Consider the following 16,040-nt stretch of genomic DNA (forward strand, 5'->3'; position numbering starts at 1 on the left):
TTGTGAAGCTCGGTTTTGAAGACCATGACACGTGCCTTGGTCGACGCACACGTCAGTTCCCGAGCACTGGACCAAAGCTCCTCGGCAGTCTTACAGTGCAGGAGTTGTGCGCCGACATCTTGAGATATAGTGTTACGTAGCCAACCAACAAGGAGGCGATCCACGGAGTACCATTCGTCAAAAGCAAGATTTGGTCTTGTCCCTGCATCATCAGAGACTAAGCGCGGCGGTGCTGTCTTGAGACCATTGATGTGAGACTCAAGACGGTTTCCTTCAATGAGAGGAAGGACAACGGACTCCCATACGAGAAAGTTATTGCGGTCCAACTTGATCGCAGATGTTTGTGCTGATGAGCTAAATAGAGTATATGTTTTTGAGCTTGGAGTAGAGAACATATCAGTCTCATTGGTGGAGGAGACGGCAGACATGATGATCGAACCCGGCTCTGATGCCAAGACAGAAATAAGAACGACAGTCTACAGGGAGCAAGAATATGTTGATGGCACAATGAATAAATAACATGCCGTAGGGTTGCTTTTATATATATACAGAGAAGTACATGTAGTTGACGGTGAGAGTGCGTCAAACGGATCTTGGAGAGATTTTAGGAGTGATACGCGGGAAGTTACAGATACAAGGATTACATCATAACTAATAAATCATAACAAACAGATAGTTCCAGATTATTCTCTAACATTCTTGCTTCAGCTTTCTTGAGAAAATTTCCTTGCAGCAAAATGTTGCAAGTTCTTTCTTGCAGAGATCTTTTTTCTTCTTGTGCGTAAGATTACAGCCTTATTGTTGCATTTATGCACTTGAGCACGATTTTGTAGAACCAAATCTTTGGCCTTTTGGACGATTGAGATACACTAGTGGCGCTTTCGAAGTTCAACATTAAGTTCATTAACATATATATTCTAATATTTTCCAGAAAGATTCATTAGTGGGAAATTTTCTTGAGAAACTCGGCCTACAGAACGGAGACCTAAGATTCTTGGCAATGTCTCCATCGGATGATACCGCCAAAGCTCCGACCAAGCAAAATATTCTGTTGTACTTGTAACCTATTAGACTATTTCCGTATTAATACGTCTTTCTAGAAGCATTATTTTTGCGGCTTGGAGAGTAGATAGTTACAAGATGTTTGGTTTTTTTTAATATAGAGATCGATTCAACAGTGTTGATACCTATTACTTCTGGTTAAATTAATTGACAAAGCCCATGGTTGCTCTGGATTTATTGTATTAACATATGCATCAGTCGATGACAAGTTTTCTTAATTTGCTAATTGCACTCAAGAATGAAGCAATACGCTATGCATTTTTCGTTGTCCTTATGGAAATTTATCTGTTGATTTGGTGCTGCAGACGGTCGAAAATATCATATTTATGGAGTTTCTTCTCTCTTTAGCTAAAACGGATTCGATTGAAATACCAAAGGACCATCACCTATCTATTTCATTGCAATGCAACTCTTCTAATCTATGTTTTAATAAGTTTCGCTGCTTAGTGTGGTTGCATATTTTCTAAATCTCCGCCTGTTTCGTAACAGAGGATTTGGACAAGGTCTCCTGTCACCACCATTTTGTGATTCAGGTATGTAGACGTGATACTTAGACATTGTCCAACTATTGCAGAACCTCCGGTGTCCACTCAATATGCCAGTTAATCCTCTTATTAATCATGTACCGATATTACGAATCGCCATTGCATTGGGTTCTTTAGAGGCTAAAATTCGGAGACAACACAAAGAATCCTAAAAATACTAATCTTTGTTGACACACGTGATTCTGCTCTTACCATAGAACAAGTATAATTACAATTTGCCTTGGATTAGAAAAATATTGTTAGAAAAGCTTGAACTGGTTTCAGATACTCCCTTTTGCTTAGATTTATTTACTGAAAACTAACAATAGTTTCATTCATACTCAGATCGTAGCTTGCTGGGCTTGGAGAGAAGGAATTATCCTTAAGACATTTTGGCTTGAGTACTTGATGTATATATTTTAATAATAGATGTAAGCTAAGCTGTAGTACTAGTTTGGTTATTTAAGAGATTTCGGTGCAAGAAATGTCAGGTTCACGAAATATACATTTCCAAGTTGTTTCCTTCTATGATAATGTACACTATTTTTCTTCTTGGATTCCTCTAGCTCTTGGTTGCTTCAAATATAGTTGAAACGCTTTAATCTTGATTCTTGATGGTGGTACAGTTGCAGGACTTTTATGTTTAAAAACAAAGATCCTTGAATCTAGTTCCACTTTTGGCTGCAAAATAAATCCCCGTACGACATAATTTTTGCCTGGTTACCATTTCCTTTTGTATGGTCTATGGGTTGGGTCTGTTTCCCAGGCATATATGGGTAATTGCGCTTTTTGATGCACACAGAGATTAATGCTGTTGGATTATGTTTATAAATAGCTATTAGCATGATTGACAATATTGTGTTCAGTTTTTTTGGAATTCTAAACTTTATGTTGTGATGTGACAGCTTCTAGAGTTGACACAAAGTGTACCTCAACTGTCTCCTCTGAAGGTTTTGGATAAGATTGATGATTCACTACATAAAAGTAGTAAGCCATACTGTCCTCCGCACTGCTACAAGGTCTGGTCAGCGTTCATTTTTCCTTTTGCTTATATAGATTTGACAAAGCTATAAGCAACTACTATAAATCTAGCAAGAATCCTAATATAATGTTCTTTTTAGGGATTATACGAGTCATCTGGATTTCTAAATTCTGAAAGTCCATGGTAAATCTTATTCCTGATGTTGGTTTTGTAAAATTATCTTTCCAGCTACTTCACTATCTCCATAGGTTGACATAGTTCTAGCTTAGATGGCAGTTTTTCTATTATCAATATGAGAAATATGTTCTACACAAACACAACAATGTTAGTTTTGCAAATAAAATTTCAGTATCAAATGAAGAGAAGTCATATGCAGATAAGGCCCGACTGTCCAAGGAAGATAAGAGGCATGTTAATAAAAACAAAGATCGTGACAAATCTTTGAAGACATTTTTGTTGTCATTATCATCAGGAAACTTCAGTAACTTGCAATATCAAGTGAAGCCACTGAGCAGATGGATGCTCCTCATAAATCATGTTTGATTCAAGAAACTGTTAAATGCAACGTCCATCAACCAAACATTGTTCTTAGGATTGCTAAAAGTTGTTCAAATGAACACCAGCCACTGCAAGATGATTTTATTAACAACCCAGTAAATCTGCCTCTCAAGTATGTAAAGCATATGGATTCTTATCATAATCTTTCATTTTTAGAGGAGGGTTTTCACCATAAAGAGTCAGAAGCATGTTCAAGCTTAAGTGCAGGACATCTAGATAGAATTCTTGGAGTAATGGAATTCTATGAGAAGAGCATATTGCCAATTTTCAAGAAGAATCGTTTTGAATTGGAAAAGGTGCAAAATGTGAGGTCTTGGAGGGCTCAGTTTCCCCTCCTGTAGAAGATGATAAACTGTTTCTTTCAATGGTTGTTAAGTCAACCATGGTCCATGGTAAAGGCAATTTGTTCTTGAATGGTGTCGATCAAGCTATTTCACTTAGCATGAAGCAAAATTCTTCAACTTGTGATTGCCAGATTCTGCAGGACTTAGATCTAAATACTTGCAGGAAGTTAGAGGAAAAATCTAATTATAGCATCGATCATTGCTTGCTTGATGAGGACAGTTTTATTACATTTGATGAACCACGCTTGAAGCCTGACGAGCAAAATTGGGATGCAGTTGATGGATTCATGTCTAGCCTGAGAAGAGTCCAATTAAAGATAGAATGTGTACACAAAGCTTACCTGGTGATATGATTCTAAAGCTTGTGGAAGATATATTCGATGATGAAAGTTCTCCTGCACCACATTTGCTTGATCCGAAAGTGTACCATAATTCTGGACTTTCTACACAATAGTCAGACTGCAGACGTGCGATTATGTCATTATCAACTAAGACCAGGATGGGATCGACAAGTTCATAACACCTTCCTGAGAAATTCTACTGATTCAGCCACACATTCTTCGCTAATCCACCACTATTTCCCATCAAGCGCTATTTCTCAACCATTCCATCTTCTCCATGATAAAATGACAAATTTTGATCATGCTGCTCCTTTGATGGTCCAGCAGATAAAAAATCTAGGCCAATCTTATCTTTCCTTATTCGGTGGATCCCTACAAGGAGTGACACCTAATCTCTCAATGCACTATGGGTTCTCACACACACTACTGAACTTATGTATAGTTTTACCTTGGTGCACCAGGAATCAAGTCATGAGAGTTTTACACGACTGACACCAGGTAAGAAAACATTATATACATTTTTTATATTCACATTTTATTCCTGTTATATAAGTACTGATGGTTAGGTATCGTAAAAGTAAAATTTCAGTTTTAATTTGATTGGTGTCTGATCCTATCCCATGCATCATTAGGTTATGCTAATGGAAACGGTAATCAAGCATGGCCTTGGCATACCTTTTGAGAGCTTTCTAATGGAACAAAAATGTCAATTGGCTGGTTTGTTTTTCATACTTTCTAGGTCATTTGTCATTAAACAGTCTAGTAAATATCAGTCTTGTAATGTTCCATTGAATTAGTTCAGATATATAGTAGACTAGTTTATACAAACTTCATCAAGTAGAAAATTGGAATAGTCGAAAAAATACTAGACTATACGGTGGAGTCGTATAAATAGGACAAATTACATGTTGCAATAGGTAAAAGTTAGAACGCAGTAATTTCCTTCACTATGTGACAGACCTTAAGCATCATAACTCTACTGTGATATTTGATGCTTACTGCTATTACCATGCCCTCTAAGTAACTAAAAGCATTTACTCATTCTAGAACACATAATCACTCTTCAATGTTTTGGAGTAGTTATACACACACATTTTTTCTTCATGAGAAAGTAAATCATTTATTCCCAAAGTTTTGATTCGGTTGTAATCTCTAAAATAATTTGCATAATTAGGTATATGTAGTTTTGACTTAGTGGAAATCGATTCCTATAATTTTAGCCATTTAAAACATTGGCCTATGTGTTTCAAATAATAATTTGTCTTTATAGTTCTATTTTCTAAAATGTAGGGACCCATATTTTATTTGAAGGGAATTCTGCAAAGAAAAAATGGATTATGAGAGTGTGTGACTTGAACTGTTGACTGGCCGCACGAATATCTGACTTTATCTTATCCGTCACATTTGAATTCACAATGAAATGTGTCTTTATTCCAACCACCTCGCAAGTACCCTACAGAGGATAGCTGGTTCGCCTGAAGAGAATCTTTTTTTATGATCAAATGGGTTCAAATCTTAGAGAGAACACCTTTAAATAGGGATACATATCCTCTCCAAATCCCTTCCTCTTTTCCCTCAAAATCCTATCTCCACTTTTAGATTAAAATGAATTTGAATTGTTAAAATTTGATCCACAGAGTTTACAATTTTATATAATTATTAAATTATTTTATAAATTTAAACTTTTCTATAATTTTTTCATATTATAGTTTTGAAATGTGCAAATTGAATTTAAAAAATTGAAGTTTATTATTTATTTTTTTGTAGTTTTACAAAATACTAAATCTAAGTCATTATTTTTTAATATAAAAATAGAGATGAGATTTTGAAAAGAAAAAAAGATAAAGGAAATTTTGAGAGGGTCTAGGTGATTTAAAGGAGGGTCTACCTAACCACTAAATAAAATCATTACTATCTTTTGTTATAATTTTTATTTCACAACAATGTTATTCAATATGAAATTATATATTAAATACTCCTCCGGTCCTAAATATAAATCCCTTTTACACATTAGTATAAAAGTCTTATATTTAAGACCAGTGGGGTACTTTTTTATTATTATTAACAGAATTATATTCGAGGCCAATGAAAAAGACAAAATGTCACGGTGTCCAAACTTCGAACGCGCGAAGCATTCAAGTAGCCTTCTGGTGGGTTTAGCACTAGGCCGTACCCCTGCTCTTTCAAGTAGCATCCAAGCATTCAAGGTCAGAACTAGGCCATACTCCTGCTCTTTCAAATTTCCTTCCAAGTCCGAATGAATATTATTGTTTCGATTCCCTTTGCATTGACTAATATATCTGTTTGATGACTTATTTGCTGACAAAAAATAGTGTTGAAGGTGGAACTACACGGTGAAAGAACCAAGCAAAAGGTCATGAAAACAACCTCAGGCATTTCAGGTATATATATTCTCTATCTCCTTTATGCAAATCCTGAGTTTTCAGTCTTCTAAGTAAGAAACTCATGTTGGTTAGAGTTTTAAATTCAATTTCATTAGTATTTGGAGTAGCTAATTGGACAGAATACTGTATGGCTGTCATAGCAAAGGAAAAAAATTAACTGGTTTGATTTGGTTTTGTTTTGCACGAGTTGAGTCAATAAATGTAAACATGAAGGACAAAAAGTTAATCGTAACAGGAGACATTGACCTAGTTAAGGTGGTGGAAAAGCTAAGGAAGTTGTGTCATACAGAGATAGTATCTGTTGGAGTAGCTAAAGAGTCTAAGAAGAAAGGAGATAAAAAGATAGAGAATATAGCTAAAATGATTGTGCCTGCTCCTTTGAGTTATAACTATGTTTATTATCCTCCAACTTATTATGTTGGAACTGTGAAAGAGTATCCTAATAGTGGCTGTGTCATATGCTAAATTTTGAACTTATGTTTGTGTGGAAGAAAAAATAAAGAGAAAGATAAGGAAGCATATGGTTGCGATGATAGATATGTAGGGCTTTGTTTTTTTTTTTATATATAGAGAACAAATATACATTTATAAAGATGTTGTGGGCTTTTATATTTTCCCCTCTTGGATTTGGATTGAAAGTGACGTGCTTGAAGGGATCAACCTAAAATATTATATCAAAATCAAAACCAAGTTGGGTTGTTTTCATCTTCATATTGGCTCCTCACTCAAATTACTGTGCAATGAACAATATCAACTTATGAACAGTGCTGGCTTCTTGCATGTGGCTTCGTGCTCTCATTTTGTTTTGTTTTTGTTTTTGTTTTTTTTAAAAAAATTTGTGCTTAGTGTTTCAAATTTCAAAATTCCCCCATCCTCTGGCCTTCATCTTTTCTTCACATTTTTACTCCTTTTCTCAGACATCTGCTTCTCTCTCAACCTCCCCCCTTCCAAATACAGATGGAAGCTTCAGCCTCCTTCTTTTTCTTTCACTTAGATTGAAGAGTCACCACTGCTTCTCCTTCACTTACAAACACTCTATGCAAGCTTGGAGTTCACCATCTGTGACATCCCTCTTGTTAGCAACCATTGGGTGAGGATGCGAGCGCATGGTGGTTACAGTGTTGTGCATAGTTGCTGCCATAGCTAATAAATTAGAAAGGTCTTTCTTTCCTTTCCTTTCCTTCTTCATCTTTTTCTTCTCTATTTTTCCTCATCTTTTTTTCCCATCTTTGTTAGATTCAGTTCTCAAATTTTGCTCCGTCTCAATTTTAGAAGAAATTTTCAGGCATGCCTTTGTTACTTTGAGTAGCTCTTAGTGTTTGATTGATTACTAACAAGTTCTGAACACAACAATGGCTTAATATGAATTGTTCGATTTGAGCAAAAAAAAAAAATCCAGGGAAGGAGGAAAGAATGAGATAAGAGGTTTCAAAGGTGTTAATTTCTCATTTTTATTTTTCAAGGTCTGCTTGCTACTCACTCTCCATACCTCCATCTCCTTTCTTATTTTTTTTCATTAGATATGTACTATTTTCTCTTAGGAAGCAATTGAAGCTTCTTGAGCCTCCTTACTAATTAATGTATCTCAAATCTTTCTTACTTGAGTGAATCAAACTGGGGTTGCTTGACACTGTCATTGACTCAAGATGTCTTCTTTAGAGAATTGAAAAAGAGGTAGAAGAAAATACTCTGTTAGTTTATATATTTATTTATTTTTGGGTTATATGTTATTTGATTATATGATTCTTTTGTATGCATACATACATATATAAGTGTGTGTGTGTGTGTTTTTGGTGAAAATAATATATGTGTATATATTGATTATTGACATGGATGTAAATGTATTAGCAAGTTAAGGCATTTACCTCCAGTATAAATATATGTACTATTGACTGACTCATTTATATAGAGATTTTAAATTGTTCCTCAGAGGTAGATTTGTGATGTGAAATGATAATGTATTTGATTGGTAATAATATATTAGTTGATCGGTTGTTCGAGTTGTTTTCTTTTTATTTCTTCTCCGGTTCTTCAAGTCCACTTCACTAACAGGCTCAATCGTTTATGGTACTAACATGTTGCTATGAATTTCTACACAGTATGCTCTTGTGAAGAGGGTGCAAGGTAACAGCTAAACCATATTTTGTTACTAAACTTTTTTTGGATGATATTACCTGGATATATGATTGATTGTGTATTATTTTGTTATTTGTACGAGATTTATCTTTGACAAACTATACGAATGCTACCAGGGTATATTGGAACCCAACATTTTATCAAGTCCATTGTTTAAAGAGAGAGATGCCAAAGGATCTTGCAAGGAATTGAAGTTGTTTCTTAGCTTGAGTAGGATAGTTTAACTGCCTAGCTTTTGTGATTAGGAGGGTTGCGGTTTTTTTGTGGAGTAACGAAATGGTTAAATACCAAAAATGTATCAGGTATGATCAGATTTGAAAAGATATTGGATGTTCTGATTTGTGTGAGTAGCTATATTGCATGTCAGTTGAATATTACCATTGTGCAAAATATTTTAAATGATGGGATAATATGCTGCTTATGTTTGATGTTAATGTGGTTAATACAATAATGGGATTGGAATTTGATTTTTTTTTTGATATGCAAGCATAAAACACTGAATCTGGTATGCAATAATATGTAGTTTGTCGGATGGGATATGATGGTTTGTTTGTTGGACTTGGTTAAGAGAAAGTGGTCTCACAATGCTTTGGTATGTTTGTTTTATTATTGAGTTCAGTATATGAGCAGAATTTCTAAGATTTCAGAATAATTTTTTGCTAGGTATAGTGTTTCAGAAATTTATGTTTAAGGGGCAATCAGAATGTTTATGTTTGACTGATATCTTATAAATTTTTAATTAAAAATGAACCAATTATACACAAACTTGAATGTGATATATTTTGATTACATTTAAAAGAATTAAAATTCAAACATTTAATTTAAATATTTTACTTATTAACTGTAACTGATATATTAACCGTAATTGATAACCCTATGCATAATAGCACATCCGCCACCGAATTCATTGTAAAATAAATGAGATGTATTGTGTTATAACCTACTCATCGCATCATATTGTCATGTGATTGTTAAAATTGAGTGGTGAAAGTGTGGTGATGGAAGTTAGCCATACTGTGTTTCTTAAAGTTCTGTTTGTTTGTTTAAGGTGTGGTGCAAGGTTCATAGTTTAATTTATTTGATGCAATATAGATTTTGTGTGATCTGCACTCATGTCCATGTAAAGTTGGTGGGAAAGCAGCTTTTTGGTTTAAAGTTAACTTGTGTCAATACGCAATCAAAAGATGATTAGACCTAAAATTATTGATTTAAGATATATGAAGCTTTATGATGGGTGAGAAACCATAAGGGAGCATTAATTTCAATATCTTTTGTTTAGCACCATTATGCTTTCTTAGTCTGTTACGTTATAGATAATTTTAAAAGCAAAGTTAACATATTTTGATTTGAAGCAAGTTTATCTTATCTAGTGTGAAATTATAGTTGTGGGTTATTTAATGGCTTTGTTACAGTTATTTGATTGCCGTAAGAAAAAAGTTTGTTGACATGGTTTATTGTTAAGACATTCAGTAATCTTCATTTAAAGTTAGAAAACAATCTATCAAGGAGCACATGTTACTATTACATATCATGTGCTATTTAATTAGTCATTAATCCTTTGTGTAAATAGTTGTATTTAGTCATAATAAATTTTAGTCATTAAGAAGATTTGGTGCTCTAAGTCCAAATTTATTATTAAAGATGCAATGATCTGAAACCTTAAAGCCAATACACACATGCATCAAGTCATTAGTAAAAAATCTCATTGAGCAAACCGAATGTGTGGGGGATAAAATTTTCTCTCTATGGTAGGGTTTCTGACAGTTCATGTGAAATGCTAGATATATTTACTAACTTTTATACTAAGTTTGTAAATCTGTGGAGGTACATGTAGTCTATGTTTTATATGTTTATATATATGATATCATTGTGCAGCAGAACATAGTTTGACAGTCACAATCCTATTTTTGACTACACACCGATGTTCTAGCTTGCAATGAGCAAGCAAATCCACCACTGCAGTAAGTAATGCTTATCCTTCATGTTGCTTAGTGAAAATGCTGACAGTGATTGGAAGAATGCAATGGTTTTGACATTATCTGCCACTCATTCATTTTGTTAGCATAGCTTTCTACTCAAGGTGTTATAATATGCTGACAAAAAAAATGTTGTAACCCATCAGTTAATGTATTAATTTGCTGATTATGGAAGATGTGTTTTATTTGTTAAGGAAAGTAGTATCACAGGGTGATCTCTTAGTTATTAGGTTGATCACTCAATTATTAGCCAAAAGTATCCTAGAAGTATGTGCATTACCTATTTTAATATAGAATGTGAATATATTATAATAAATTTATATTATTCAGTGTATTTTGAAAAAAGTGAGTCTTTCAAACTGTGATCTAAAACAAATCATAATATTTAAATATTGATATATTACTTTCCCTTTTTTAACTTATGGAGAGCTTGGGTTCTTTGTTCTTTTCTGGAGCAAGATTGGTTTCCCTTTCTTTTTCTCTCAAGGATACTTCAAGATGAATGTTTTATTGAATGATGTCTCATTCTTTAATATAGGCAGTTAGGCACAGCCATTTAATGGGTTTTGCAGAAACTGGTTTGAAATAAATAGAAAATATATTACTTGCTGTAGTGGGATAAAATATATTTCTCTTAGTTTGCGCTTTGAACTTTTGCTTTTGAATTTAAAAAGTGCAGAGTATCTTATTTTCATGCTTTCAACATTAACTGAGTCCTATTGACATGAGCAAAAAAGAATTCGACTGTTATTAGCAATTGATTTTGTTGTATTCATTAGAAATCATGGTTAAGCAATATCTTTCCTTTTCCATTACTTATGTAATGAATACAACAAACATGTTGATCAATGTAAATAGCAGAGCACGAGTGATTTTCTTAAAAAGGTATGAATGTGAAAATAAACAGGAAAAAAATGTTGGCATGGTAGCCACGTCGATTCCAAAGTATCAATCAACATCAATAGTCAGATTTAAAAAGATTTTGAAGTAATGAGTTCTGATGTAGCAGTAAGATATGGCAGTATTGTTTTTTGTCCAAAATATTGGCTGACCTGAAATTGTACAACTTGTTTTCTAGCAAAAAATATTTCATCTGAGACCTTTGGATTATCATTTTATGAGTTAGGAAAACTCATCTGAAATAGCCTATAGTTACTTCATCGAGAACTAGCAAAGCTATCATAAAAGCTCATTGTTAAAGTATTAGATGATGGTAAAGGAGAAATGTTATTATATGATAAAAAATAATGATGGTTACGCTTTAATCTGGAGTATGACAATAATCAACTATTATTAAAATGTTGATGTGAACTTGTACTACTTTTTGCCTAATTGAAAAGGTACACAGTTAAAATGCCGAAAAAAAATAGTTTTCCAATTTAATTTTACATGAGGTAGCATCTAGCTAGCTGAGTCACTCTATCTACCCAAACAATTTTTTTTCTTTTGCTGTTTTAGGAATTATGTTTTTATATTAGAGGATGCAAAGACCTAATCTATTGTGCAATCGGTTTTCTTAGGTGGTGCATAACTTTATTTGGTGTGAACAATTAGTCTTTCGATTATATTATTTATTAACACTATGGATAGTAGCTTCATTGATAACCACGTCACATGCTTCCTTATAGTAATGCAAAATCATTTGAGGAAGCGGATTTAATGAAGTTATTAAACATTTTGCAATAAATAGATTATACATGAAACTAAATTGGTAAATTTATATTTGAAAAATATTTAAGTATATTCTTCCCAGATGCACAGGGGAATCAACGCTAGTTTGTTTGTTATACAAAAGTAGTCTAAAATATTGTTATGATTGAAAATATTTTTGTAACCTTGATAAATTTTTGGTTGCCTTGTTCATATTTAGTTTTCTTTTATTAAAAGGCAAATTTATTAAAAAAATAAAAAGAGTACATAAACAGCCGGCCCATTATATTTGAAAATTTGAGCTAAGCCCAAATTTCATAAAAATTTACCACAAAGTTGTACTGATCCTGAAGGACTTCATAATAATTACGTGATCATTAATTATATCATATCTTCAAGGAAAACAAATAACCCTAACACTAAAAAATTGGGACAGATACATACATACATACATATATATATATATATATATATATATAGTTCCAAGAGGAAGCTCTAAGTTTCATTTGATCCCTTGGTTTATTTCAGATTTTTTAGATATAGATTTTAGGGCTTGTCATCATGCGAACACTTCTAGGTAGGGCTGGTAAAACAGACCAACCCGCAGGTTGCGGGTTGGTCCGTGACAGGTTGCGGGTTATTTGGGTAGGGCTCAAAATGCCCATTTTCTGGCGGGTTGGTATTCTGCCAATCCTAACCCACCAAGGTGGATTGGCAGGTCAACCCACCAACCTGCCAGATTTTTTAAAAAAATTTTTTTCTTATAAATAATAAAAATAAAAAAATAAAATGATTTAAAGTATTTCAAGCATTCACACAAAATTACAACACATTAAAACACAAAATATACAATTGTCCAAAGTTCAAATCCAAACATGATAAAACACAAGTTCAAACATAAATTTTTCCTACCTTTCCAGCCCACCTCCTAATATTTTAATATATATAAAAATTAAAAAAAATTTAGGCGGGTTGGTGGGTTCAACCTGCCAACCGCGGGTTGACTCGTGGCGGTCTCGGTTGTGGCGGTGCGGGCTCATATTTTTCAGGTGGTGGTGGGTTGACCAAAGGCTAACCCTAACCCGCCTCTTTTGATGGGTTCAACCCGCGGGTCTAACCCATATTATCGGCTCTTTTTCTTCTAGAGTAGTTTGCTTAAAAGTTATATATATACGCACATTCATACATATTAATTATGAAATTACGAATTATAATCAGAGTAGTAAGTATGTTTTATGCTTACTGCTATTATCATGACCTCTAAGTAATTAAAAGCGTTTACTTATTCCAGAACATGTAATCGCTCTTCTATGTTTCGGACCATATATTTTTCTAAGAAATTAATCATTTATTCTTAAGTTTTGATTCGATCTGAATCCTTATAGTAATTTGATACAACTAAGCCTTTATAGTTTTAACTTGGTACACATTGGTTCCTTTAATTTTAGTCATTTAAAACATTGGTCATTATATTTCAAAAAAAACATTTTTAGTCCTTGTAATTTTATTTTCTAAGATGTAGAGACCAACATTTTATTTGCAGTTTGTTCGGATCATAAAGAGAATACTTTTAAAAGAAGGATCTATATCCTTTCTAAATCCTCCTTTCTTATTTTCCTCTCAAAATTTCATCTTCATCTTTAGATCGAAGTGAACTTAAATTGTTAAAATTTGACTTACATAGTTGACAATGTGAACTATACTATTAAAGTATTTTATAAATTAAATTTTTCTATATTTTTCCCATATTGTAGTTTTGAATTGTACAGATCAAATTTTAATACTTAAAATTTATTTATTTATTTTTATATATTTCTATGAAATACTAAATCAAAATCATTCATTTTTTACGTTAAACTGAAGATGAAATCCAGAAGAAAAAAAGCGGGGTGGGAATTTTGCCATGGTGTCCGAAACCCCACGAAACATTCAAGTTATTCAGCAGAAGGCTCTGGATTAGACACGGAGAAGACAAAAGAGTGTGGGGTCCAGATTGACTTCTAGTTGACCAATTCTGGACACGTGGCAGTTGTTCACTTTGTGGCCTCTTCAAAGTTGCCATATGAGAGATCAGGAACAAACCCAGAAGGAGAAGATGGCCTTCTTGGAAAAGTCTTCTCTGCTTTTTGCCGTGCACTTTCGAAAAAGCCAAAAGCCATTAACACAAACGAAAGCAAAGAAACAATAATTCGAAATGAGAATGTTAAAGCAGAATGACAGAAAAAAAAAAGTTAGAAATTATAAATCTCAAATCAAATTTGGTAACACAATTTTATTTAGTATTGACAAGTCTGAATTTATAAATAACAACAAATTTTTATTGACATTCCTTATTTGACATTTACAAAATTCCAGCTTTTTTTGTTATTGTCCCTAATGCCAACTTCAAATTTTGATATAAAAATTAATTGATTAATTTGAATAGATAAAAAAATTTTAAATTAGTTATTTATAATAAATAGGTGTTATCTTCCTTAAAATATTCTTACTAATCATATGTATTAATTAGAACTATCATTTGGTGGAATATTTAACATATACAACTACTGATAAAGATTATTTAAAAAATAGATAAATATAAAAAATAAATTAAAAATTTATATTTAAAATTAAATTAAAAGTCGAATTGGTTTTTATATCAAATGGCACAACCAGTATCATTCGTTTGCCGCGTAGCTTTCTCTGAGATGATGACCCAAGTTACTTTAAGCGACGCGTCAAGGACTAGTCAAGGTAAACTTGTGGCCTGGGTTTACCAGGAGTCTTCAAAGCATGCATCTATAAATTTGGCTACCGTATATCTTCACCTCACCGCACTGAATCATATCTTACTAAATTCTAATCTTCCTCTTCTCCACAACCTACCTTCCCTTTGTCTTTCTCGTCTGCTCTGAATTTAGCTTCAACACAGCAATATACGCAAATGACGATGAAGGTCAGAACCGGACCCCTAATCTTTCAAACTTCCTTCCAAGTCTTAATGAATATTATTTTTTTGATTCTCCTTGCATTGATTAAGATAGCAGCCTGATGACTTATTTAATCTGCTGACAGAAAATAGTGTTGAAGGTGGAACTACACGGTGAAAGAACCAGGCAAAAGGTCATGAAAACAACCTCAGGCATTTCAGGTATATACTCTATCTCCTTTAAGCAAATCCTGAGTTTTAAGTCTTACGAGTGAAAAAGAAAAACATCACATTCCTTGGAGTTTTAATCTAAACCCAGTTTCGTTCGAAGATTAGCTCATCGAACAGAATATATACTATATGGTTTTCTATGAAAGGAAAAGATTGACAGGTTTGGTTTTGTTTTGCAGGAGTTGAGTCAGTGAACGTGGACATGAAGGACAAGAAATTAACTGTAACAGGAGACATCGACCCAGTTAAGGTGGTGGAAAAGCTAAGGAAGTTGTGTCATACAGAGATAGTATCTGTTGGAGCAGCCAAAGAGTCTGAGAAGAAAGAAGATAAAAAGATAAAGAATATAGCTAAAATGATAGTGCCTCCTCCTTCGAGCTACAGCCATGTTTATTATCCTCCACCTTATTATGTTGGAACTGTGGATGGGTATCCTAATAGTGGCTGTGTCATCTGCTAAATTTTGAACTTACGTTTGTGGGAAAGAAAAAATAAAGAGAAAAGATAAGGAAGCATGTGGTTGTGATGATAGATATTTAGGCCTGTGTCTTTTTCATATAAATAGAGAACAGAAGATGAAGATAAGAAAATATATATATTTATAGAGATGTGCTGGGCTTTTATTTTTACCTCTCTTGGATTTGGATTGAAATTTGAAAGTGACGTGCTTGAAGGGATTGGTTTGTTATACAAAGGTTGTCTTCTTCATATTTAGCTTTTTCATTTTTTTCATTAAAAAGACAAAAAAAAAAAGGGTACATAAAAGGCCAGCCCATCATATTTGAAAAATTTGAGCTTAAGCTCAAATTTTGATTGTCTTCTTTGAAGGGCCAATATCAGTCGATAAAAATTTGCCATAAAGTTGTACTAATTTTGAAGGACTACATAATAATTACGTGATCATTAATTATATTATATCTTCA

The 16,040-nt window shown here is 33.3% G+C and overlaps 2 protein-coding genes across 2 annotated transcripts; both read left to right on the top strand.

Annotated features, from left to right (window-relative positions):
* The first annotated feature begins 5,910 nt into the window (after positions 1 to 5,910).
* Positions 5,911 to 6,681, top strand: LOC114747820 (heavy metal-associated isoprenylated plant protein 12-like). Its single transcript, XM_028936167.1, has 3 exons — positions 5,911 to 6,018; positions 6,153 to 6,213; positions 6,452 to 6,681. The coding sequence occupies exons 1-3, from the start codon at positions 5,911 to 5,913 to the stop codon at positions 6,679 to 6,681; spliced, it is 399 nt and encodes a 132-aa protein (XP_028792000.1).
* Positions 6,682 to 14,805: 8,124 nt separating this feature from the next.
* On the top strand, positions 14,806 to 15,577 carry LOC114747821 (heavy metal-associated isoprenylated plant protein 12-like). Its single transcript, XM_028936168.1, has 3 exons — positions 14,806 to 14,913; positions 15,033 to 15,108; positions 15,297 to 15,577. Exons 1-3 carry the CDS (start codon positions 14,902 to 14,904, stop codon positions 15,575 to 15,577), a joined length of 369 nt encoding a protein of 122 aa, XP_028792001.1. The 5' UTR covers positions 14,806 to 14,901.
* Positions 15,578 to 16,040: the final 463 nt, after the last annotated feature.

This window comes from Neltuma alba, unplaced genomic scaffold, assembly GCF_004799145.2.
Source record: "Neltuma alba isolate B1F8T4 unplaced genomic scaffold, ASM479914v2 tig00005482_pilon, whole genome shotgun sequence".
NCBI classification, from domain to species: domain Eukaryota; kingdom Viridiplantae; phylum Streptophyta; class Magnoliopsida; order Fabales; family Fabaceae; genus Neltuma; species Neltuma alba.

What these genes read in the sequence shown, in the direction of transcription:
- LOC114747820 (XM_028936167.1), top strand. Translation starts at nt 5,911, where the DNA reads ATGTCACGGTGTCCAAACTTCGAACGCGCGAAGCATTCAAGTAGCCTT. An exon ending in GTAGCATCCAAGCATTCAAG is followed by an intron (nt 6,019 to 6,152) that starts GTCAGAACTAGG and finishes ATAGTGTTGAAG; the next exon opens with GTGGAACTACACGGTGAAAG. An exon ending in AACAACCTCAGGCATTTCAG is followed by an intron (nt 6,214 to 6,451) that starts GTATATATATTC and finishes TAATCGTAACAG; the next exon opens with GAGACATTGACCTAGTTAAG.
- LOC114747821 (XM_028936168.1), top strand. An exon ending in AACAACCTCAGGCATTTCAG is followed by an intron (nt 15,109 to 15,296) that starts GTATATACTCTA and finishes TTTGTTTTGCAG; the next exon opens with GAGTTGAGTCAGTGAACGTG.